Genomic DNA, 24,562 nt, shown 5'->3' with positions numbered 1-24,562 from the left:
ACACCCTGGCCCCAGGGCATGTGGGCACAGGGAGGAAAATGGGTCAGAGCAGGGCTGGAACTTAACCCCATTGGTCCCATGACCTCTTTGCCAACTCTGGAGGAGGCATGGCCACAAGAAGCCTGCTCCCTCCCCAAAGGACCCTCCATCCCTTTTCTTCAGAAGGGAAGAAGCTTGGAACCTTGGTGTCTGGGCAGGAGGAGCTGGAAGCCCCCCAGTGGACAGAGGAGAGATAACCCCATAACCCGGGATGGAGGCTCTGTACAAAACAGACAGCTGCACCCACCCACACCGGGACTGGCAGCCACCTGGAGCGCTCAGCTCACAAACACGGGCAACTGTGGAAGCAGACATGCTCCTCATTCCAGGGAGTGGAACAGGTCAGGGCTGGATCCCAGAGGGGGAGGGTGCACGGTCAAACAGATCAGAGTAGAAGGGTTTTCTATCTGGTGAGGCTCCAGCCAGGCAAACTCAGGAATCCTTCACCCTGAGGGATTTGCCAATAATGTCCGGCCTTGTTTTCTCTATGTAATCTCGGGCCTGAGCCTGCAGATTCCTCCTCCCTATCTGTGCCTCTGTTTCCCTTTCTGGAGGAAGAGATGAAGGAATGGGTGGAATCATTCCAAGGCAGGATCACCAGGTGTCCCAGGGTCCTGCCCTGGCCATTAGGAGGTGCTTACCATCCCTCCCTTGTAGCATATCAAAGTCCAGGTGAGAAGCAGGTATGGAGGGACCTTCTTCTTTCTGGGGGAGCAGGGTGGCTGGGAGCCAGGACCCTGATTCCAGGGCCTTTGCACATACTCTTCTGCTGCCCTCCCTTCTCTCTACTCCCCCCACCACACCCTCGCAAAAGTCTTTTCTGATATCCTTGGCTGGGGGAAAAAACTCTTCTACTATCCATTCTCACAGCACCTTATACCTCTCCACGCTGGTTGTCACTTGCAATTTTTTGGGTGATTTGTTTCATGTCTGACTCCTCTACCAGACTATAAGCCCGCAAGGGCAGAGACCATACCCAGGGCCTAGCACAGTGCTTGGCATATAGCGGATGCTTAATAAAGATTTGTTGAATCAATGAATGGTGCATGTTCAGGGAAGAAATTCCTAGAGTTGTTTAGGCCAGTCCTAAAATCCTGTGTTTCAAAATCAAGGCCTTATTCTATGTGGGGATCTGGACAGCTCTGAGGCTGGTAAGGATCTTCCACACACAAACTCATCCACCAGGAGAACCAACAAACTGGCAAGCAGCAACATAGGCCTGATACAAGGGGTGGAACTGAGCAAGCACCCAGGGCAAGGCTGGCACCAGCCTCAGCACAGAGCAGGCCTAGGGGGAGGAGGTGGGAGAGGAGGGGAGGAAGGGAAAGAAGACACATGTTGTTACATGTTTTCATCACGCTCTCCCTGGGTGCCCCTGGTCTCCAAGCCCCGATGGCACTTCTGTGCCTTAATGATGTCCTTGGGGGTTGTAACATAGCTCCCCCCACCTCCCAAAGACATCTGCCAGCCACCTCTGAGCGTGGCCTAGGACATCCCCCAGTACCAGACTGGGCATGGGGAAATTGCCTGTTCAGTGTCCTGATGCTGATGGGGAGTGGGCAAGGGTGAAAATTAGGGGCGGGCAATATGGTAAATCAGGGCAGCTGGGACAGATGTGTGGATCCTTTTCCTCTCCTCACAATCTCTCCTTTTGGTCTTTGTGACGAAGGGAGCAAAGGAAGCCTGGTCCTAGGGCCCCCAAGATATCATTTTCTCCAAGTTGCCAGGGTGACCAAGTGGAGCAACCACAAACAGAGCAAAGCCTAGAACTGGGGATGACCCAAGAGAAAGAGAAATGAGGGGAGCTCTCTCTACCAGTTTCCAGAGTGGGAGACCCTCTTCTCCAGCTTCCTCCGAGAATCCTTGGACAAAGCACAGGTGGCAATGCAAGATGGAGAGAAGAATCTGAACCCCTCACAATGCCCCTCTTTGCCTGTTTGGTTTGACTTCCAAACTGCTGCAGCCCACAGACCCCAGTCATTGGGTCCTGGGGAGAGGCGGGGGCGGAGGCGAGGCAATCCCGAGGGGAGGGGCCGGCACAGGGCGGGTCTTCCTGGGCATCGCCCCCTGGCTGCTGTCGTTGGCTGGGGACCGTAGAGGCTGCCAGAAGGGCGGAGCCACAGTTACCAAGACAGATGGACAGACAAACACCCACCAGAGACAAAGACAGAGGCAGACAGACAGACAAACCAAGACAAAGAGGAAGGCAGAGACAGATGGAATTCCAGACCCGCTCTTTCTTTCCAGGCTACCCAAGAGTTTTGTCCCCCGTTAGCTTCCCTGGCCCCGTTTGCTACGCCGGCTGCATAGTCTCAGAGCTCTAGCTCTGGGGGACCAGACCCTGAGCCCCTCTAAGAAGGAGAAGGGGAAGAGTTGAGAAAGGGCTACCCAGCAGGGAGAGCGTTCCAGGGGTGGGTGGTGCCTGGTTCTGTGTCAGGATGCCCGGCCAGGGGCCAGGGAGGGAGTGGTGCCCTCACCCGGTTCATGAGGACAGGAGACTCATTCACTGTAAACCAAGTACAGATGTGCTGGGAGAGGGAAGGGGAATTAGGGCCACACTCACAAACCGCAGCTGGGCCCGCCCTCCTTCCGCCAGCTACCACCACCACCAGGGCAGGAGGGGTTAACTTTGCAGGCTCCTGACAGGATCCCTGCCACAAAGGCTGAGTGCCATCCCACCCCAGCCTGGACGCCTGGGTCCAACTCTCCGACACCCGCCCCTCTCACACTGCTGAGAGCTGCTCCCAGGGTAACCAAGCAAAGTCAACAGCAGCCAGGCCACCTGGGGACGGGACCCTGGAGTACCTATTCCCGGCTCTTCCCACCCCTAGTGTGAAAGGGAGGGCCTTATCTGCACCCCATCAACGGCTCCTGTTCTCCTGAGAGAGCCACAGCAGGCCCCCTCTTTCCTCTCCCCTTCACCTGACTCTGGCTACCAGAAGTGGCCTTTCCCTTTCCCCGGAGGGAGGATACCTGGTCCCTAGGGTGGCGGTGAGGACAGAGCAGGGAAATGTGACGTGACCAAGAGTCAGTGTCGCCAGTGCTGGCCACCCCAGAACTGTCGCTGGGGGAAGGTCCCTTGGGTGCATCTCTCCAGCCGAGTCCAGCCCCCACTGCTACTGCTGCCCTTCTGCACTTTCTCTCTCCCTCCCTAGTTCCTGTAGGAGTGCTGGAGCTCCATGTATAGAGCTTGGACTCTTCTCTTGCTCTGTCCTCAGTAGAATGGACGCTGACACCCCGGGGTTCCTACTCTAGGACTGAGAGTCTGTGGTGGTCACACTGAAGTCAGAGAAATGTCCCCATCAGACCCTGACACTGACACTGGGTGCACGTGCCTGCACACACACACGCACACACACACACACACACACACACAGGGCTAGAGTCAACAACATCCGTGGTGCATCCACCAGGCAGGCAGGCAGGCAGGCTCTAGGTAAGGCAGACCCCCCCACCCCGACTTGGGCTTTCCCCCTCACACCCAGCCCCAGGCTCCTTCCACTCCCAGCTACAGTTTCCCTTGCCCTCCACCCCAGCCTAAAGGTAGGCAGCCAGGGACCCAGGAGCCCTAGCCCAAGCTTACTCAAGGCAGGGTGACAGGGAAGAGGTCCTGAAGCCCAGGACTTAGCATCCGCACAACCTCCACTAGTTCAACCAGTTTGCTCTTGGGACCAAAGGACTGGCTGGGGTAGGCAAGCGGAAGTGGAGCCTACTTTGACCTGCAGGTGAAGGCTAAGCAAAGGGTAAAGACAGTGGCATCTGCTCTGGCATATCCGTGTGCGGTCACTCCACCCCTTGGGGGGACGTGGATATAGCCCCCCACTGCCTACCCTGCGGAGGTACGGAAACTGGCCTCCGTGAACCACAGCCCGGCCAGAGGACTCAACCAGTCCCCCCAAATGGCAGGAAGGGGAAAAGTGCCAGAGAGAAAGGGTGGCATCATGGGCCCAGGACACTGACCTCTTCTGCCAGCCTTGCCCGGCCTCCCGGGGACGGAGCCACGGAAGCCCAGCAAATGGGCGGCGCAGAGACCCAGGCGTCCTGGCCCGCCCCGCCCAGCCCCCCTCCCACCCCACCCCCCGCCCCCCAGCCCCAGGGCACCGAGGAGGGAGCCGGGCAGGGGCAGGCGGCAGGGGAGGGAGGAGCGAGGGCGGGAGGGGGAGGAGGGAGCCAGGCTGGGAGGGATGTGGGGGGGTGGGGAGGGAGAAAAAGAAAGAAAATATTTTCCGTGTCCCCGCCTGCAGAGTCAGTGTGCGGTTTGGGAGAAAATGTGTCGGATATTTTGGGGCGGTCACGTGGGCGGGCGGGCTCCGAGAGGCCCCGGGACCGTCCCAGCCTAGAGTCTGTGCCCCCCCAGAGCCCCCCATCACCGAGAGCCCCTGCCACTGCGACGCTCTATCCCCGCGACCGCCCGACGCCGGGACCTCGGGGCTCGGCGGCCTCCCTTCCCCCTCCCTCCCCCTCCAGGTGAGTCAGGCGGGGAAGCAGGCTCGGCCGCCGCGGACGCCCGGGTCCTCCGGCGAGGTGGGCCGGGGGCGGGGGCGCCGGGAGCCACGCCGGCTCAGTTCCTCCCCGCGCTGGTCCGGCTATCCGCAGGGGTGGAGGGGGGCTTCCTGCCCCGACTTGGGGGTCAGCCCTGATGTGGGAAGGGAATGGGGAAGATTTTAGACAGGCTGGGCTGGGCTGGGCTTTATCCACCCTTCACTGCGGTGAGTAGTCGGGGAGAGCTTTGCGGGAAGAGTCTTCAGCCCGGGGCCTTCTATCCCTATGTTTGTGCCTGGAGTGTGAGGGGAGATAGGGTCCCCTCCTGCGGGGAAGGTCTACCATCCGCCTCCCCTGAGGCTTTCCCTGGGGAATCTGAGGGGAGGATTTTTGGTCCACGTTGATCCTTCCCTAGTGGAATGGCACAGCTTGGACAACAGAAGGGCGAGGAAAAGGTCCAGAGGCAAGTGATTCTGGCCGTCTGGGTCCAGCAGTTTGGAGAGACAAGTGGATAGGATAGGGGTCTGTGAAGTTGCCTTGAACCGCAGTGCAGGATTCCCTCTCATATCTGCAACCTTGGGTGTGAGTCCGGGCTCCCTCCAGCCAAGGTCAGGGGCTCCCCAGGAGTATTCTTGAGGGGAGCCCGAATGGTACAAAGGAAGAACAGGGAGACTGGGGCAGGGACCTGGGAGTTCCAGTCCTGGAGCCTCACTGACGCTGCCTCACTGTCTCTAGCACTTACAGCCCAGTTCCCTCAACCTGACCCAGTTTGTAGGAGGGAATCTCTGCAGGTGGCCAGAGAGTAAGAGTATGCAGGGTTGGGCAGGGAGTGAGGTGGGCAAGGGAGCCCGAGGAGGGGCCCCGTAGGGCAAGAACCTGAGACGACTGTGCCCCTTCAGGGCCCACATCCAGGGCAGCTACCATCCGAGTCCTCAAGTCTGAGGCTCCTGCCCTTACTCCTTACCATCACTCCTCAGATGCTGACTGGGGGTTGAGGACCACAGGCAGTGTCCCATATCCTGGAGGGGAGAAAAGAGAGGACAGGGGAGGGGGCAGGAGGCAGTGTGTGAAGGGTGCCTGGAGCTTGGGTATCCCAAATAGGGAAACACACACTCACACACACATGTACACACACGCCGTGGCTTAGAGCCTAGTAGGCAGCACAGGGCACACACCCCCATCCCGGCACACCCCCACCCCTGGCTCAGAAAGCCACCCAACTGGCACCTCCAGTTCCCCCCTCTGCCCCACCCTACCCATGCCCTCTGATGCCCACACACATTCCACCAGCCTTGCCTGCCTGCCTCCTGGGTACTGCCCCTCCCTGGGGCCAGTGAGGTAGAGGGAAGGCACCTGGTAATGGGAGGTGGAGACTCAAGGGTCTGGACTCCCCCAAGGGTGGCACGAGGCCAGGGAAACCCAGCCCACTGTTGCCTCCTGGGGAGCAGGCTGGGGGGCCCAGGCTAGAGCAGAGGATGCCCGGGTTCTCTGCCCAGGCTGGGGATGGGGTCATGGAAAAAGGTGGTCGTGTTTATACAGAGGGGAGGGGGGCAGCGGGTGGAGTGCAGCCGACAAGAGCAGCTTTGTTCCAGGCTCTGGAGCGGGCAGGACGGCAGAGAGACGCCCCCCCACCCCCACCGCCTCCATCCAGCAGCCCCCTTCATCCATGCCCTCCCCTCAACTCCACCTCAGCTGGAAGAGAAGCAACTTCGCAAGGGCCCCTTTTCCCCTGGTCAGCCCCCCTCAGTCTGAGGTGGCATCTTGGGAGGAAAGAAGTACATTCTCCCTTCCTCGGGTCCCCCAAAGTACCAAGGCCTCTGGGTCCCCAGTTTAGGATTTCCTTTTACGCTGTGTACCACTGTCTTCAATTCCTTGGTCCCTTCCTCTACCCAGGACTTAGGACCCTCCCCTTCCCTTCCCAGCCAAGGCAGAAAACCAAGGCTCAGAATTGGGATGCATCTCTGTCCCCTTCCTCTCTTCACTCAACTCTCAAGTTCCTTCTCTGAGGCAAAATAAGAGGAAGGCCAGGGAGAGACCAGGAGCCTGAGCATCCCTCTCTGGGACCCTCGAAGTCCTCCTGCCCCACCCCCAGGTCTCTGTTTCCCACCCGCAGGTGAGAAGCAAAGGTAGTGCTGGAGCCCAGAGCCGGGTTCTCAGTCTAAGCCAGTCTGGGGAAGATGGGGTGGGGGGGACCTCTAGTAGCTTCCCATCCTTAGCATTGGAGGGGTTAATCCACCTGGAATGTGGCCCAGCCTGTTGAGCTATGGCCCAGGGGCCTCAGGGGCCCGGACTCCTGGCTCTACCTGTGCTTAACCTGGGACAAGGACTTCAGGGAATAGGGGAAGGTAAAGGAGATGGACCCTGGGGGCTCATAGCTCAGACTTTTAGGGCTTGGGGAGACACTGGGCTGAAGAGTCAGGGTGCTGGGGATCTGGGTGGTGGCTAATGAGGGACAGTGGCTGCTTTATGCATTGGGACTGAGTGAAGGGTGGTGGCCTGGGGTCTGAGTTCCTGTAACCTCCATGAGAGTTTACCCTCAGGAGCTTGAAGGCCAAGGCAGATGAGAGATAGAAAAGGAAGGAAGAAAAAAAGCAGAGGTACAAAGACGGAGCGATATTGATCTTAGAAGCAAAGACTGATGGAAAGAGATGCAAAATACCCATCACCTACTTCTGGGCCTGCCCACCCCGAGGACTCTGTGTTTCACTCTCTCTCGGCCCTTCTCTGTCCTTCTTCATCTAGTCCATTATGGTTCTGGCTGGTAGAGGAGGCACCCAGGCTGGGGTGACTCTCCCTCCCCAGCCCCTAACTCCCTAGACAGGTGGGTGGTTCTGAGGCTCCTGGGAAAGCCTACCTTTCCCTTGTCAGAGCATCAGGAGAGGAACCACCTGCCTGGCCCTAGGATTCCCACTTCCTCTTTCCCTCCTTCCCCTCCCCCTCCCTTGGGCTCAGGTTAAAAACCTCTGAGGTCAGGTTACATTTGAGGGAGGGGAGGATGTAGGGAGGGCTTCCTATAAGCAGAGGGCTCAGGAAAGAGAGAGGAGATGGAGAAGCAAAGTAAACTAAGGACAGGGAGAGGAGCTTCTTAGCATCATACCTGGCACACAGCGGGGCTTCCATTAACCTCTGTGGATTTGAAGAGAGGTTAGGGAGTGAGGGATAATTGGAGACAGAGACAGAATTGGGAGGGGAAACCGGGAGAGGGAGTATTGAGGAAGGTGGAAAGAAAGGAAATGCAAATTAAAAGAGAGGTATGGAGGAAGAGAAGGTACAAAGAGAAAGAACAGGAGACATTTATATAGCATTTAGTATGTGCCTTATATTACTCTAGACACTTTACATACGGTAAATTATTTAAGCCTTCTAATAACCTTATGAAGTGAGGCTTATTATGATTCCCAATTGACAAAGGAGGGAACTGAGGCCCAGAGAGATTAAGTAACACTAATATATCCAAGATCCTGCAGCTGGCAAGTGGTGGGGATCAATTCAGGTAGTCTGGCTCCAGAGTCTGTGTTCCAGAGAGGTGTAACATTTTTTAACAAAAATGTTAAAACAGGTATGTTTGCTTTCTCCAGGATGGTAGAGAGTTTGAGTCTTGGCTGTACTATTTACAGCCATGTGACCTTAAACTAGTCCCTTAACCTCAGTTTCCTCATCTGTGAAATGGGAATCATAATTCCTACTTCACAGGATTGACGTGAGGGTTAAATCAAGTGTCCAGCCCATGGTGGTGGTTAATGGTCATTTCTTAGCCTAGGAGTCCTCTCTGCCAGGAGTTTGGAGACCATGATTCACCTTGGAAACTCAATTTACCCTTCCAGGAGAGTTTCTCTGAGCCTGCATCAGCACCTGCCCTGCCTCCCCTCCTGTGTGGCAGAGGGCAGCAAGGAGGGAAAAGACTCCAGCTGGGAGAGGGCCATGGGGCTTGGAACCTCGAGTGATCATTCCCTCATCCCTCCTTTTCCTTTCTTTCTCCTTAGGAGTCTTGGAGACCCAGTGAGCAGGCCAAGCAGGGCGGGCACGGAGCCTCCCAGGCCAGGGCAGTGGGCATGGGCGGGGGCTGTGGCTGAAGAAGTCCCCCGCCCACTGCAGACCCCAGGGGATTCAGCCTCCCACACTGCAGTGGCCATGGCCACCAATAAGGAGCGACTCTTTACTCCTGGTGCCCTGGGGCCTGGCTCTGGCTACCCAGGGGCTGGCTTCCCCTTCGCCTTCCCAGGGGCACTCCGGGGGTCTCCACCTTTCGAGATGCTGAGTCCTAGCTTCCGGGGCTTGGGCCAGCCTGACCTCCCCAAGGAGATGGCCTCTCTGTGTGAGTCTCAGGGATCTTGGGGGATGAGGGCAAGTGGAAACAGAAGGGCATTTTGTGGGTGGACGATGGAGAAAATTGGTGCCCCAGTTAGGAAGGCAGGCAGGGCTGGGGGTTTGATCTAATGGAGGAGGTGACAGGGGTAGCCACGAGGGGGTTTGGATGTGGAGCAAATGGACGTGCTTGCAAATGAGAGTTCTCCTGTGCAGCTAGAATGGGAAAGTAGCACGCCTAAAATTTGGGGCTCTGCAGTTGCCTCCTGAATGACTCAACTAGCAGGGAGAACCCCTTTGTATGGGCAGCCAAGGGTGGGTCTGGTGAAGTCTGAAGCTGCTGCCTGCCTGCAGTGCGGGGTGTGGGGAGCCAGGCTGCGAAATGGAGGAGTCTGGGAGGCCAATACCCCAACTCTGTGATCAAGAGGTAAAATTGTTCTGAATTAGGGGGAGGCTGCACAAAGAGGAGTGGAACCTAGTGCCAGGTGCCCAGAGATGTGTAGGGTCAGGAAACTTCCCTCTTGGTTCTGGGGAGGGTGGAAACAGCCGCAAAGAAGGTAGCTCTTGTACCATAAGTAATCCGGGGAGGTGCAGGGGGTGTTCCAGAAGCATCCTCTCCTCCAGCCATGTGGGTTGTGGACTCCTCCCCTCTCTCTAGGTCTGGCATGGTGCCCACATGCTGTGCAGATCCCTACTTGTCCCTCAGGCCTGCCCTCTTTGGGTGAAGCCTTTGAGTGCTGACAGCAGCAAGCCTTAGGCCTCTCTTCGTCCCTCTGGATCCCCTCTCCTTCCACTTGGTAGTTGTTCCTCCTCGCTAGGCCATTATAGGCGTGGGTGCCCGTGAGCTGGAAGGCTGGGATGCTGGCCTCAGTGTGGGAGCTGGTACAGAGAGGCCCCCGCCTGGATAGAAGGGGAGGTGACAGAGAGAGGGGCAGTTCCAGAGAGAGAGAAAGAGAGAGGGAAAAGAAAAGACCAAAAGATAAAGACATCCTTTATAGCTCCACAAGCTGAGAGAGAGAGGTGGAGAGAAGGGGCTTGCCTTTAGGAGCAGGCACTCAGAGGGGTGTGTGTGTGTGCGTGTGTGAAGGGGTGACTAGGCCTGGCTGGCAGCTCTGCTGGAAAGAGCTTGCTCATCTAGAGAAGGTGTGTGCATGTGTGAGAGGCCATATGCAGTTGTGTGTGCACAGCATGGCCCTGAGACGCTGCTCACATACAGAATTCCAGGGTTGCAACAAAGAGTCAGTGTGAAGAGTGAGGCAGTATTTCATAGGGCTGCTGACAGTGTGTCTGGGGTTTGGTGAGGCCTGCTGGTGGCCTGTCTGTAGTCCAACAGGGGTTATTTGGGTGGCACGCAGGTGAACGAGAGAGCACAAAGCTCCCCCTTTTTGGAAACCTCAGCTGGGCTTCCCCTACCTCATTTGCACCCCAAGAATCTGTCCCAGGGTCTGCGGGGTGGGAGGGAACCACCCTCCCCACATGAATGTACTTCTTGCAGAGGGCAGTACAACTCAATATCTTGGGACTTGATTTTCCCGAGTTTCTGAGGCAGCTAAGGGAGCGTGAGTGAGGAGGCAGAGTAGAGAGAATGGTGGCGGGGAGAATGCTGAGAGCCAGTAGCCAGTCCCCAGTGAAGTTCTCCATGTGCCCCTGTGCCCTGGACACACTGAGACCAAGGTCAGGGTTCAAAGTGAGGTCAGGGTAGGGGAAGGGGTCAGACTAGGCTGTATCCCCAAAGGTCGCCCTGCAGGAGGAGGGGCTGAAAGAAGAAATCCCAAGGAGGAGTCAGAACCAGGGCAGGTAGCTGGGGAGGGTGTGGCTGGCAGCAGGGGGACAGGCCTGGGCAGAGAGGGGGCAGTGGGGTGGGGAGGAGGGGAAGGCCTGGGTCCAGACAGCGTGCATGGGAGGGGGGCACACAGCACCTAGTGGTGAATGAGAGGGAGAAGTGGGGAGAGGAGGGCATCCTGGAGTCTGGGAGACCTCCCGCAGTGGGACAGTGGCTGAAGGGGGAAAGTGTATTCTCTCACCTCTCTGCCCTGCTGTCCCTTTTTGGCTGGGACATCTAATGGAGGGGGATTGGAGGCCTAAGTCTGATGCCAAAGCCACACTCACCTGGAGTCTGGGTCTCTCTCTTCAGCCTCTCTCCCCTGATCTGTGGGAGGGAGGGGAGGTGGTCCCTGAAGGAGTCTGGAACGTCTCCCTGGGGCTGGCTCCTGAATCCTACTGCTGGGTCCCTAGCACCTTGGAGACATCCATGTTGAGAAGGGCAGCCTTGCTCCATCTGTTGGGGTGCTCTAGGGGCCTGAGTGGTTAAGGCAGGCATCTCAGAACCTCATGGTGGAGGAGGGCAGTGGGAAGGGGAGCACCTGCCGCCAGGGCAGCACAGGCCTGTGTGCGTGGGAAAGCGGAGGGGTGTGTGTGTGTGTCCGTGTGTGTGTCTGTACACACACGCACACAGGTTTGGGTGTGCTTGCTCACACACATGCATAAAACCCTGCTATCTGTGTCCTCGTGTATCTCCATGTTTATGAACACTGGTGTGTTGTATGTTTGTTTTATCGAGACTGCAGGGAACAGAGTGTGATGGGAGGGAAGGGAAGCCTTGCCCTCCTCCCCCTCTTGAGGAGATAGCTGGTGTCCTGAGGACCTAGCCCTGCTTGTGCTCTGAACTTGGTGATAGTGTCTCTGGGCAAAGGAGCCCAGGCTGCACCATACTAAGTCACATGGAGAAACTGAGGGCAGGCTGGCACAGGAAGAAAAAGAGTTCTACTTAAAAGAAACTGAAAAAGAGAGACTCAGAGACCTAAACGAGATGAGAGGGAAATAACACAGGTTGAAAGGCGCAGACACAGAGAGAACCCAGACTCTGGGAGAGGCAAGGGGCCTTGTTAAGCAGGCGGTACCGGTGGTGAGCAGGCGGCAGCGAGGCCTCCTCCAGGAAAAAAACCCAGCCGACTGCCTCCTTCCCCTCCCCTCCCTGGTCTCTCCTGCTCAGGCTCGGGCTCCAGCTCCAGGCCGACACAAACGGGGCTTTGATTGCAACAGGAAACCTCTCTGGCGGGGGGAGCTGGGCAAGCCGCCGCCGCTGGGGCCCAGGCTGCACCCCCCTCTCCTGGCCCCCTCCCCGGTCCCAGCCCCCATCCTGCCCAGCACTCCTGCTTTGGGGCCCGTCCCTCATTCACACCTCCCTATTCCTTCGCTCCACTGCTGCCCCCTCCTCCAGAGACCCCTCCTACTGCCCTTCAGGTGGGACTCCTAAGTTAGGACTTACCCTTGGGTTGGGGCCTTCTTTGCTTTGAAATGCCCCCACTTCAGTTTTTTGAGGGAAGGTTCTGGAAGAAAAGGAGAATTTAGCTTGAGGAATTCAGAGCCAGTTATCCTCAAGCCCCTTCCAGAAGGTGGCAGGAGGGGAGGAAAGGAGGGATGAAGGGGTTAGCTGTTCCTCCCCACACAGCCTCTCCTTGGCCAAATTCATCCTTGCCAGGGTGGTAGAGGCTCTGAGGGGTGACCACACCAGATTCAGTGTGAACGGCTTCATTAGTGGGGGAGGGGTACACTTCTCCTTGCCTTTGGGGCCATGACTTTGTGGGGCTCTAGCTGGGAGGGGTGCGCCTTGGTGGTGGGGATCATAGGGAAGGGGGTGAGTCAGGCAGCAGCCCCCCCTCATACTCCCACCAGGCTGGTGGAGAACATCTGGTTCCCATGAAATGCTAGAAGGCTAATGGGTCTAATTGCTGCAATAAGGGCTGGGGGGACTTTGGGGAAAAGAGGGGGCACTAGATTCCCCCATCGTCTTACCTTCTCCTCAAGGCTAAGACTGTCTAGAATGGGGGGTTGGGGTTGGAGGTTAGGGTGGGCCTGACACCCCAATGCCTGGTCCCTTCTAAGGCCCCCTCTCCCTGCAATGCCTGGGAAGCACACACAGATGGGGTGATGAGGAGTGGGGTGCATCTGGTGGAGAGAAAAGGGGGCTATTGAGAACTCATGACTTCCTGGAGCCCTCCCCCCACTCCTCCTGTGCCCCACTCCCAACCCCCCTCCCTGTGGCCTGGCCACTTCTGGTTCTAATTACCAACCAGGCAGGCCTGACTTAATTGGGACCTTTCAGATTTCGGAGGGGGAAGGGTGGGGGGGACTGACAGCCTAGAGTTGACTAATCAGGGCTCTCTTCTCCCCTTGTTTTGGGGGTACTCCCCACTTTGCACTTAACTGACTTTTTTTTGCCACTGGCCAGGTTCTGATTCAGAAGTCTGTCACCCCTTTTTTCTTTTTGTGGGGGATGGCTGCAGTCAGAAATGGGGTATTTGGGGTTGGGGGTTAAGAGCAGGGAGCTCAGGCTGGACTGGAAAGAGCAATGCATTCCCTCTTCATCCCTGCTACGAGTCCCCCGAGTCGGCCCTGCCACCCCGCGGCCCCCCATCCGCCAACCAGGCCCTCCTTCCCAGCCCTGCCCCCTTCAGTCCCCGGCAGCCACCCCGGCCCCTCCTCCGCGCCTGCCTTCCCTTCCCTCGCCTACTCTGGCACCCCTTCCTGCTCTTTATTCTTCCAAACTGGCGCCCCACTCCTGCGGCACCCCAGTGCGCCCCCCACCCGGTACAACAGATTCTTAGAAAAGCGCGCCCCGCCCTGGCCCAGCCACCGCCGCCGGGAGGGGGAAGGGGCCGGGCCGGGCGCCGCTCCCGCTCCCCCGGCACTCCCCTTGTGAGCGGCGCTGACAGAGCCGGCTGGGCCGGCCCGCCGGGCGGCCGGGCGGCCGGGCGGCCGGGCGGCGGGCGGGGCGCAGGGAAGGGGGCGGTTTCCGGGAGTCGCCGCCGCTGGCGCTGTCCCGGGGCCAGGGTCCCCGACTCGGCCCGGCTCGGCGAGGGCAAACTCTTGACGTGGCCAAACTCCCGCCCCCCCACCCCCTTCTCCGCCGGTCGAGGGCACTCAGTGTCCGGAAGGGGCCCGCCAGGGAGGAGTGGGGTTGGCCCTCGGAGATCCGAAGGGCACTAAGTGTGGCGCTGAAGGGGAGAAGGGGCAGTTTGCCACTGGTGGGGGTATTTAATGACTCTGAGAACAGTTACCCACCAGACGCGCAGTTACTGCCGAAGAGGCACTTGGCACTTGGGGGCGACTGGCACGATAGCGACTCTGGGGGAGGGGAGCTGGCACTCAGGAAGGCAGTGTCGTCCGAGGCGCAGCTGGCACGGCGGGAGCAGTTTGGGGTGGGAGTCTTGTGCTGAAGTCAGGTTCGAGGAAGGGGCATTGGAGGAGCTCCGGGAGTGTCAGCCGCGGGATGGGGCTTGGGGGACTCGGAGGGAGGCGGCCCAGGCCGCGGCGGAGGGAGGACTCCTCGGCCTAAGAAGGGTAGACTCCGGCTGCTCAAGAGGGGCGGGGGGGCTCCGCGGCGGCGCGGGCTACGGCCTGGGCGGGGTGGGGCGGGGCCGGGTCAGGAGGAGGTGAGCGCGCCCGGCCACCCGCCCCGAGGGGGGTTCCCGGAGAGTTCACGGCGGGAGCGCGCTCCGGCCCTCCGACCGGGGGTGGGAGGACGGGAAGGAAGGAGCAGGCCGCGCGCGCCGAGCCGCAGGAATGTAATGTTCGGCCCTGCAGCGCGCGCGCGGAGGGAGAGGGAGGAGCCAGGCCTGGGAATGAGCGGGTGGAGGTAGTGCAGGTCCCTGGGCTCTGGAGAAGTGCCGCGCGCAGGGAACTTACATGTTTCCTCTCCCTAGTCCTCCTTGACACCCCTGCCGGTACTGACTTGTGTAAAAAAAGGAGCGCTGGCGGGAGGGGAAGCTCGAAAGGAAATGCGTGTGCTCGGTTTCTCCACTCCTTCCCCCATCCCCGACCTTGGCACGCGCCTAAGTGCAAAAGCTTGCAAAGCCTCCGAGCTGTGGAGAATCCTTGCAAGCGTTCTCCCGAGCCAGGTGTGCTTGCAAAAACATGTGTGCACCTCTCATTTTATGCGCGTGCAGACATGCATGTGCACTATTGCATATTTGCAAATGCGTGGTGCCTGCCAAGATAAATGCATGCACGGATGTGTGTCTAAGCAAGCAAGCGCGCCACGGTGCGAGTGCGTGTGTTCCACTCCCTGCTCTGCTCATCTTGGTGCCCGGCCCCCTTAGCTCTCCAAGCCCCACCCCCCACCCCGCCGGGCTTCGCTTTTACAAAACGTCTCCCCAGTGCTAGCCGCCGAGGCGCCCAGAGTGAGGCGGACTGCGGCTGGAGCGGCAGCCCCGGCTCTGCGCCCCGCCCAGTCCCTTTCCCCTGCTGGGGATCCCCCTCTTCCCCGCCCACCCCTTACCCCCCATGCAGCCCGGCGCCCTATGCTAGCCCTCCCCCTCCCCCCCTCCAGGAGCGGGGCGCCGCCGGGGGAGGAGGGGGAATCGGCTGCGGGTCCTCGGTGTTTCTAGCACCCAGCTTCCCTCCAAGCCGGGTCGCGATGTACGACTGCATGGAAACGTTTGCCCCGGGTCCGCGACGGCTGTACGGAGCGGCCGGACCCGGGGCCGGCTTGCTGCGCAGAGCCACAGGCAGCTCCTGTTTCGCCGGACTCGAGTCTTTTGCCTGGCCGCAACCCGCCAGTCTGCAATGTAGGTACCCGAGCCCTACACTGGGGGTGGGGTGCGGGGTGCAGGACAGGCAGCGGCTCTCTCGTTCCGTGTGTAAAAGGTGGACTTGGGTTGCAAGCGGAGATTCTGACCCTTTCCATGTGAGGGCCGGGTGTGTAGGAAAGAGGTACTGGCCCTTTAAACGTGGGGGCCTCAGCGACTCCTTTGGGTGTGTGCCGTAGTGTTTGGAGTGTGTGTGTGTGTTTTATGGTGGGTGTATAGCTAGGACCTGTGGTTGGTGACCCTCCAGAGTTCCCGGGGATAGGGAGAGGCCGAGGTGCGTTGGTAGTTTATGCCGGCAGGTCCGTGGCCCGGGAGGGTTATGGCACCCAGGACCGTGAGTGGCGTTTGTAAAGTCCATGTGGGAAGTCGCGAGTGTAAAAATATTATTTGCAGAGCGTGTGCATCCCTGGAGTGTGCAACGCCTCGCTTAGGCGGTGCGGGTGTGGGCGTAAGGGTCTCTCTACGCAGCGTCGCCCTCCGCCAGCGTTGGCAGGTCCGCATGGCCCCGTGTCTGGATGTTTGTGACTTGAGGCCGGGAGGGCGTGTGCCCTGCGTGGCTGCGGGGGCGGTTTTGGAAAGTGCTGTGTTCAAGCGTGCACCCTCTGTGTCTGCTGCGTGCAGGGTGTTGTGCACGCAAGCGGGGCCAGGCTGGGTTCTGGCGTCCCCCTCCCCCATTGAGAAAAGAAATTTTAGGAAATGTGTATAGGGTTGTGTGCACTTTTTCCTATGGCTCCAGCCCACAACTTCAGTAGGAAGCGAAAAGTTTCAAGAAAAGTTGGTGTTACGGTGAGGAGTGGCCTGGAGGTGGCAGCGGCCGGGGGAGCGGGACTCCTGGGTCCCCAAATATCCACCTTCCCCTCTCTGTGAAATGGGAGATGCCAGGCCTGGGGCCCTGGAACCCCTTTCCAGAGCGGTAATAAAAAGCCGGGGATTGAGAGGCAGTAAAAATGAAGTCCAGATGAGAGGCGGCTTTGAAGCCCGGGCTGAAGTGCCTGGCGGGGGTGGGGGGGTGGGGAGGGGAGCCTGGAACACCCCCGAATTTCCCCGGGGCTGGGACGGCGCTCGGAGCCCGGGGACGCGGGGCTGGGGGGCACGATGGGAAGGGGCGGGCGGCGGGCGCCCTGGGAGTGCGCGCGCGGGGTCACTGAGCCCCCGCCAACGCGCCTCGCTCCTTGGCACTCGGCAGCGCTGTTTACGAGATCGGCTTTTTTTTTTTTTTTTTTTTTTTTGGTCTTTTGGTTGCAGGGCAGAGCTGCTCAGATTTAACAACTGGGAGACTGGAAGAGGGAGGTGGCAAACAGGAGACCGTACCGTGAGGTGGGGTGGGGCAAGAATGAAAAGCGTAGCATTTAAAGGGCGGGGAAAGCGTGAACTATCGCCTTGCACCAAATCCTTGTGAATTCTTAACCTTCTCTCATGGCCCAATAGGATAGGGACGTGGGGTATGTTGGGAGGGGTGCTGAGATGGAGAGAATCTCCCAGGAAGGGTTTTTGTGGGGGCTGGGCAGGAACCCCGTCTTTTTCAGGCCCAGGGAAGCCTGTGGGACTTGGCTGGCAGTATGTTTTTGCACTTCAGTTTGGACCAACAATTTTGGCCTCTAGGGTCTTGGTGGGCCTCAGGCCTGCTCCACACACTTTCAGAGAGAAAGAAGTTTAGACCTGTGTGTCTAATCCAGGGAAGGAAAGAGGTCCTTTGGTGTGTTTGTATTTGGCAGCGTCGGTGTCCCGGTGCTGCGTTGGCAGGCCGTGGGTGTTTGTCTGGGGGCAGAGCTTCTCGCTTGCAACTGTGAAGCGAGCGCTGGGTGTTGTGTGTCCTCCTTATGACTTGTGCGTCCAGCTCCACGGTGTGGCTGGAGTGAGTGTGCCTATGTGCCCGCCTGGGTGTTCTTCTGTGCCGGGGTCCCGCTGGGGTATAGGAGCCCATTGGTAAAGTGCCTGCTTTTGTGCCCCCTGTGTTGTTGACGTGTGAGAGTGTCTCCAAGGAGGTGTGTGTCAGATTGTGAGTCCAGGCTTCTCAGCCCTGGGCCTCGCAGCTGGGAGTGTTTACAGCCGGTTATAAAGAGTTTGTTTGAAGCTCCGCACAGCCTGGCCAGGAATTTCCTCAATTTCAGCAATTTGGGCTTTAAAAGGAGAAAACCCCAGAGCCACCCCCTCCTCCCCTGCAGGGGCCCCTGCTTAGCCAGGAGCGGCATCCCCCTGGTGCTGGGGTCTCTGCCTAGGGCTGAGAAGGGAATCTCAGTGAAGTGACAACGATTAGCCTTCCTGCGCCCTTTGCTCCCTGACTGACCAGAGCTACTGGGCTGCGCTTTAGGGTTCAGGGACGGGAGTGTGCCAGAGGGGTCCCGAGAAGGGGTGACAGTACCACGCATATGAGAAAAGCTGCCCCTGGGCCTGTCTCCCTGCCACCCCCAGTCTCATAATAATTGGCTGGCACTGGCCCATGCCAGTCTGACCACACCCAGGCCCTTTTGCAAGAGAGGAAATGAGGCAGCGCTCTGCGGGCAGGGAGGGCGTCAGCGCCGAGTGAGCACCACCCCACACACTGGCCTGTGGGCAGCACATGTGCCCTCAGAGGACACCGGGACCATCCTGAAAGGCATTCCAGCCCGCCCCCCATCTCTCAGCACCAGCCTCCCCCCACCAACCCCGGATTTCCCACCAGGTCCTGAATAGACTCCAGGCACCCTCCTTTCCTCCCCTCCTCTCTCCTTTTTCATTGGGGAATCTCACTCCAGCTGGATTCTTATGCTAATTGAGTGTCTGTGTGTGTCGGGGGGTGGGGAGGGCTTTCCTCCTGTGGGGAGGGTGGAGTTAGCCTGGGACCCTGGCATCCGGGCCTTCCTTCTGTCCTTCTGGTGGCCTGGGTGGACTTCTGACCAGGTGGGCTACAGCAGGTTAGAAGGAAAAAGGTGTTCATGAGGTGGGTGCAAGCAAGGGACACTCCTTAGGGAGGGTCTTAGGGTTTTCTTGCATTAACTTAGGCCCTCCAGGTTTGGGCAACTGGTCCTACAGGTTGAATAATTTAATTTATAGATTTTTTTCAAGCCTCTGAAGATCAGCCACACACCCAAAAGAGGTTTACTCAGCAGCCTCCCAAACAGAGGGCGTCCTCCCCCTCCACACTGTGCGTGGCATGGGCGGAGATCTCTTTTGAGCTGTGTTTGGGTATTTGCAGGGGAAGTTTAGGAGTGAAGACACGGCTCAGAGAGGGTCCAGAGATAGTTCCCCTCCTCCATCAGCCCTGTTTACCCACTGTCGCCTGACTTCTCTGCTTTGCTACACCCCCAGCAGCTTCTAGACCTGAGAATCTGAGCAAATACCTGTCTCCCTTTCCCAACTTCTCTAACTCCTGGCCAGGTCACGTAGATCTAGTTAGAAGACCTGAGAGCCTTGGCTCCGCCATAACTGGCAGCGTGGCACTGGGCTGGTCGCTTCTCTCTCTTGGCCTCAGTTTCTTCGGATGTAAAATAAGGCTGTTGCATATGCCCTAACCTACCTTCCCAATACCTGTGTCCCATTTCCTCCACTGTCTCAGTGGTTTCTGGGGAAAAGGACACTGGCGATTGTTTGGGGGGTGATATGAGGGGGAAGCTCAAGGATTGTCTACCCTGTACTGCTTGAGAGAAAACGAGGTTCTGTTCTGCCTCCTGAGCCTCCCGGCAGGTCTTTTAGCCAGGTGCTAGCCACAGGTGGTCTGGAATTTGCCTCCTCACAGCCAGATCTATGGCATCAGGAGGAGGAAAAGGGTAGGAGGGAGACTACCCGGCAGGGACCCGATGTGAGAGGGAGTGACTAGAGAGTTAAGAGCCACGGGCCGTAACACACCTACTTTGTAGCTGGGGAAACTGAGGCCCAGAGAATTTAACTTCTGGGACGGCCTCGACCTAGAATTTGGAGAATTGAGCAGTGTCCCGGAGGGCATTATTGTAGGGGGAGATGGCCAGACTGGGAGGTCATAGTGGTCGTTTAGGGGTTTCTGGACATGTTTACTATGGGGCTGTATATGGGTTGTTGGGACTTTAAATCACTGTGGTGGCGATGGTGCTGTCACCGCTGAGCCAGAGGAATAAGTGGGAATGGGGGGGCAGTGTGTATCTGATGAGGATGCCTAGAGATCTGAGGGGTCCTTCCTCCCTGACCCTCACATCACTGCTTCCCCGCAGCGGTGGAGACGCAGAGCACTAGCTCAGAGGAGATGGTGCCCAGCTCGCCCTCACCCCCTCCACCTCCCCGGGTCTACAAGCCGTGCTTCGTGTGCAATGACAAGTCCTCTGGCTACCACTACGGGGTCAGCTCTTGTGAAGGCTGCAAGGTGTGTACGTGGTGGAGGCAGGCGCACTGGGCATCCAGTTACCTGCGTGAGATCAGAGACTCACTGTGTGTGGGTGGGTATCCCTCTGAGGTGGGAGGGACTGGCTGCTTTGCACAGAGGTGGTTAATAAGATTGGCTCAGGCCTGCAAGGCCTGTGAGAGGCTGGTACTCCCAACATCCTGCTTCACTGACCCTCCTCCCTTACCCCCAACTCCAGGGCTTCTTCCGCCGCAGCATCCAGAAGAACATGGTGTACACATGTCACCGCGACAAAAACTGTATCATCAACAAGGTGACCCGGAATCGTTGCCAGTACTGCCGGCTACAGAAGTGCTTTGAAGTCGGCATGTCCAAGGAAGGTAGGCCCTCAGGCCTGCCTGGGCAGGAGTGCTCCTGTCCTAGCCTGTGGTTGTCACCCTCTTCCCACTGGCCACCCCCACTTTCCTGACCTCTGCAGTCCAGCCTCCAGCCGCCCTGGAGTGCTGTGCCTCCTCCCTGGCCAGTCCTATTTGATTAGCTCCATTCACCCAGGAGACCCCACCCCTTCCCATTCTCCCTTCTCAGAGCTTAACCCTTCCTCTGAATGAGTGAATGGGGGTTACCGGTGCACATTCCCTGTTTCATGGGGAAGTTAGGGGGGCTTGCCAGTCCCCTCCCCTGCTCCCAGGACTGAGCCTGAGGTGGATCTGGGGTGCCCCCCCTCCCCTGCACCATTGTGCTGCCAAGGCTATAAGTGGATATCCTGCTGCCTGCATATCCTGCCCCCCCTCCCCAGCTCCTGCAGGGTGACAGGAAGGGCAGGATGGAGCCAAGGGCCTGGGGAGGGAGCAGGGCCTGCAAGCCCTGGGTGGGGCTGGGGAGAGCCAGCCTGGGAATGGGAGCTATTGTAGGAGACAGGGAAACTGAGGCCCTGCCCTGGGCCCCAAGGAAGGGATGCTCCGGAGCACATTAAATTAGGGTAAGAAGGGATACCCAGAGGGAGGTTCTGAGGGTCTTGATGCTCTCCTTGCGCCTCCACCCCCAAGCTGTGCGGAATGATCGGAACAAGAAGAAGAAAGAGGTGAAGGAAGAAGGGTCACTTGACAGCTATGAGCTGAGCCCCCAGTTAGAAGAGCTCATCACCAAGGTCAGCAAAGCCCATCAAGAGACCTTCCCCTCGCTCTGCCAGCTGGGCAAATACACCACGGTGAGGAGTGGGCAGGGCCCCAGTGAGGGCAGGGGACCACTGACTTTGGAGAATGGGTAGGGGTTGTGTTGGAGGCCATGGTCCGGTGCTGACAAACAAGGAGGGCATCCAGATGCAGAAGGGAGAGCCTGGGGTATTGGCAGAAAGAAGACAGCCCCCAGGATAGGCATTTGTTTGTGTTCTAACTGGACCTTCCTGCAGAACTCCAGTGCAGACCACCGGGTGCAGCTGGATCTGGGGCTGTGGGATAAGTTCAGCGAGCTGGCCACCAAGTGCATCATCAAGATTGTGGAGTTTGCCAAACGGCTGCCCGGCTTTACAGGGCTCAGCATTGCCGACCAGATTACTCTGCTCAAGGCTGCCTGCCTGGACATCCTAGTAAGTTAAGACCCGTGGCCTGTCTTCTGCCACAGCCTGACCCTCATATGAGACCAAGGAGCTGGTCCACACAGAGATTTCATTCTCTCTCTTCCCCCCTCCAATCTGGGACTCCCCAGATCTCCTCGAAACCCAAGCTCTTTTTGTCTTAATCTCTGCCCCTGAGATCTGATCCTAGACTTCTGGGTGCCCTGCCTCCTTCTGACTTCTCTTCCCTCCCCCAACTTCAGACCCTCCATCTCTCTGCCTTGCTCCCCCTGCCTGCTTCAGGTGGCCCTCCTTCAGGAACTATCCTCCTCACTTGCCACCTGCACCTCATTCCCTCTTTTCCCCACCCCCATAGCGCTCCTTCCCAGAGACAGCACTAACCCTGCCCCCTGCCCACCTCCAGATGCTGCGGATCTGCACAAGGTACACCCCAGAGCAGGACACCATGACCTTCTCTGACGGGCTGACCCTGAACCGGACCCAGATGCACAATGCTGGCTTCGGGCCCCTCACAGACCTCGTCTTTGCCTTTGCTGGGCAGCTTCTGCCACTGGAGATGGATGATACAGAGACAGGGCTGCTCAGTGCCATCTGCCTCATCTGCGGAGGTGCGGGGGCGCCCCCTGGCGTTTGCTCGGACTGCTTTCCCACCACACCCTACACCTGATTGATCTCCCACCTGGCGGGAGACCCTGGTCCCATCCACAGACTCCTCAGCTCCAGTACAGACTCCCCGGCAGCCTGGAAGAAAGGAGAAGAAGAGGGGAAGAGCCAGGGGGAGCTGAGGAGACCCCCGATACTAGTGCTGACATAGAGGTCTGGGCAGGAGTGATTTACCAGAGAAAACCTCTTGCCAGAGGCGGGGAAGGGATTGGAACTGGGGAGATGTCCTGGGTGGGGCTCATGGTCAAAGTTTGGGGCCTGGAGGGCCATAGGGCAGGGCCACTTGTCACTGTCTTCCCCATCTCTTCCTCTCTCACTCCCCTGTGCTTGTCCCCACAGACCGCATGGACCTGGAGGAGCCTGAGAAAGTGGACAAGCTTCAGGAGCCGCTGCTGGAAGCCCTGAGGCTCTACGCCCGGCGGCGACGGCCCAGCCAGCCCTACATGTTCCCGAGGATGCTCATGAAGATCACTGACCTCCGGGGCATCAGCACCAAGGGTTAGTCGGGAGCGAGCCTCCCCTCTCTCTTCCCGGAGCTGCTGGTCTCCTGGGTCAGGCAGAGACAAGAACAGAGTGGGTGAGAACCAGGCAGCCTACGCGAGCATCCTAGCTCAGCCACATGCTAGTGGGGACACTTGGGCAAGTGCTTTTTTTTTTATTGTTTTTCTGCTTGTAAACTGGGCTAGACTTACACCTACCTCCTAAGTTCTGTGAGGATGAAACGAGTTAACACACAATGGGCTTAGAACTGCACTGAGTTACAAATTCAGTTCCTCCGTTGCAGTAGCCACATTTCCAGTGCTCAGTAACCCTGTGCAGCCAGTTACTACTGCGCTGGACAGAGGAGATACTTCGTTCATCATAGAAAGTTCTATTGGACAATACTGGTTTAGCAGGATGCCTGGCAGATAGTGTTTGATAAATATTAGTTCTAATTATAAATGTTATTAAGAACAGCCCTAAAAATAAATAAATAGATTAACTAATTAAAAAAAGAACAGCCCTAGGAACAACTGGCAAGCTATGGACATTGGTGGGAGGGTGTCCAGGGAGTGGGGCTGGAATTGGGCACCACATGATTTTTGAGGAGACAGCCTGAAAGGATGGGACGGATGGCTTGGCGGAGAAGACAGGCAGAGGCTCCAGGCAGAGGAGCAGTGCCCAGGAACCCTAGAATAGGGAGAGGGTAACAGAGGTGGCAGGCCTGTGCTGGGAGCCCCCAGAGGGGAGTTAGAGGGCAGTCCAGCAAGGTTAAGGTGTCAGCCTTAGGGGCTGTACCTCAGCCCCCCCGAACCTCCTTGTCCCTCCATTGCAGGAGCGGAAAGGGCCATTACCCTGAAGATGGAGATTCCGGGCCCGATGCCTCCCCTGATCCGAGAAATGCTGGAGAACCCCGAAATGTTTGAGGACGACTCCTCGCAGCCTGGCCCCCACCCCAAGGCCTCCAGCGAGGATGAGGTTCCTGGGGGCCAGGGCAGAGGGGGCCGCAGCCCCCACCCTGACCAGGGCCCCTGACTTCCCCTGTCTCAGGGGTTGGGGGCTCCAGGCAGCAGACTGACCATCTCCCAGACACCGCCAGTGACTGAGGGAGGACCTGCTCTGCCCTCTCCCTACCCCTTCCACTGAGCTCCTTGTTTTTGCCAAAGTTTCCAGGGGTGCCTCCGTGTTCATCCCCTTCCTGCTCTAACCGGCTCCCTCTCCAGTCTTGGGAGCCAGCCCTGTTCCCTCCAGGAGAGAGGGCAAAGGGGTGAGCCTGGGTTTGGACTCTAAAATCTCAGCACTGCCCCTCAGACACCAGGGTCCCAGGCTTCCCAGGGCAGGAGGAAGACCCTGCCATTCCACAGCCCCTTCCTCTGCCGGGTGCTTAGGCCTCTGGGAGTAAATAGGAACACTAGAGACCAAAGGGGGGGGGGCATGGGGGAGGGCTGAGCCCACCCTCTTGCCCCTGTCCTTGGTGCCTGATGCTGTGTAAGGCACCTGCCGGGTGCATGCTGCCCGCTGTGCCCCCATCCTTGTGCCAGGTCAGGGTGGGGCAGGTCGGGCCCTGCATTTCTGTGGGGGGCCAGAGGGTGAAAGGGACAGAGGCAGGTCCATTCTGCACCTCTTTGCTTGGGCCCAGAGTTTACCTTATGCCCTCAGTTACAAGCCCCTCCCCCAGTCCTGTCATGTGCCTTGGGCTCCCCCTGCCCCCCATCTCAGCCATGGGGCAGGAACCCTCCTACACTACAGAGGGGCCAGGGAATCCCTCTCCCCCTGGTGCCTTCCCCCCGTGACCCCCAGAGCAGCTTGGCCCAGGGAGAGGGGGGGTGGGCACTGCTTAGCTGATCCCACCCTGACCCAGAGGAAGCCTCTATTTATTTATTAGCTTTTGTTTACACCCTGGAATTGACCCCTTCCTCCAGGGGTCTTGGGAGGGGGAGCCCAGGGCCCCTGTGACCCCTCCCTTCTTCCTCCAATCCCCAGTTTGTATTTAGCTGCCAAATAAGATTCCCACTGGCTCCCCTTTTTCTCTGGGGGGGTCAGGGTGCTGTCCCCTCCCCTGTTTACATCTCCCCTCCACCCCGCTGTGTCGCATATTGCTGAGTTTTCTATTTTTGCAAATAAAGTGATGGAAACTCA

The 24,562-nt window shown here is 58.5% G+C and overlaps 1 protein-coding gene across 3 annotated transcripts; it reads left to right on the top strand.

Moving 5' to 3' along the window:
* Positions 1-8,652: 8,652 nt before the first annotated feature.
* On the top strand, positions 8,653-24,562 carry RARG (retinoic acid receptor gamma; the record flags this gene model as incomplete). 3 transcript variants are annotated; one of them, XM_079715830.1, is made up of 8 exons in its annotated part: positions 8,653-8,836; positions 19,580-19,728; positions 19,946-20,087; positions 20,754-20,914; positions 21,116-21,292; positions 21,684-21,888; positions 22,283-22,441; positions 23,259-24,562. In XM_079715830.1, the coding sequence occupies 8 exons, from the start codon at positions 8,653-8,655 to the stop codon at positions 23,456-23,458; spliced, it is 1,377 nt and encodes a 458-aa protein (XP_079571956.1). In that variant the 3' UTR covers positions 23,459-24,562. The 3 variants fall into 3 exon arrangements, with proteins under 3 accessions (XP_079571956.1, XP_079571957.1, XP_079571958.1); XM_079715831.1 differs by lacking the exon at positions 8,653-8,836 and adding an exon at positions 15,230-15,395; XM_079715832.1 differs by lacking the exon at positions 8,653-8,836 and having other exon boundaries at positions 19,585-19,776.

This window comes from Hyperoodon ampullatus (genome assembly GCF_949752795.1).
Source record: "Hyperoodon ampullatus genome assembly, chromosome: 11".
Lineage (NCBI taxonomy): Eukaryota > Metazoa > Chordata > Mammalia > Artiodactyla > Ziphiidae > Hyperoodon > Hyperoodon ampullatus.
Note: the sequence above shows the minus strand (reverse complement) of the source record. Positions and strands in the feature narration are given on the sequence as shown.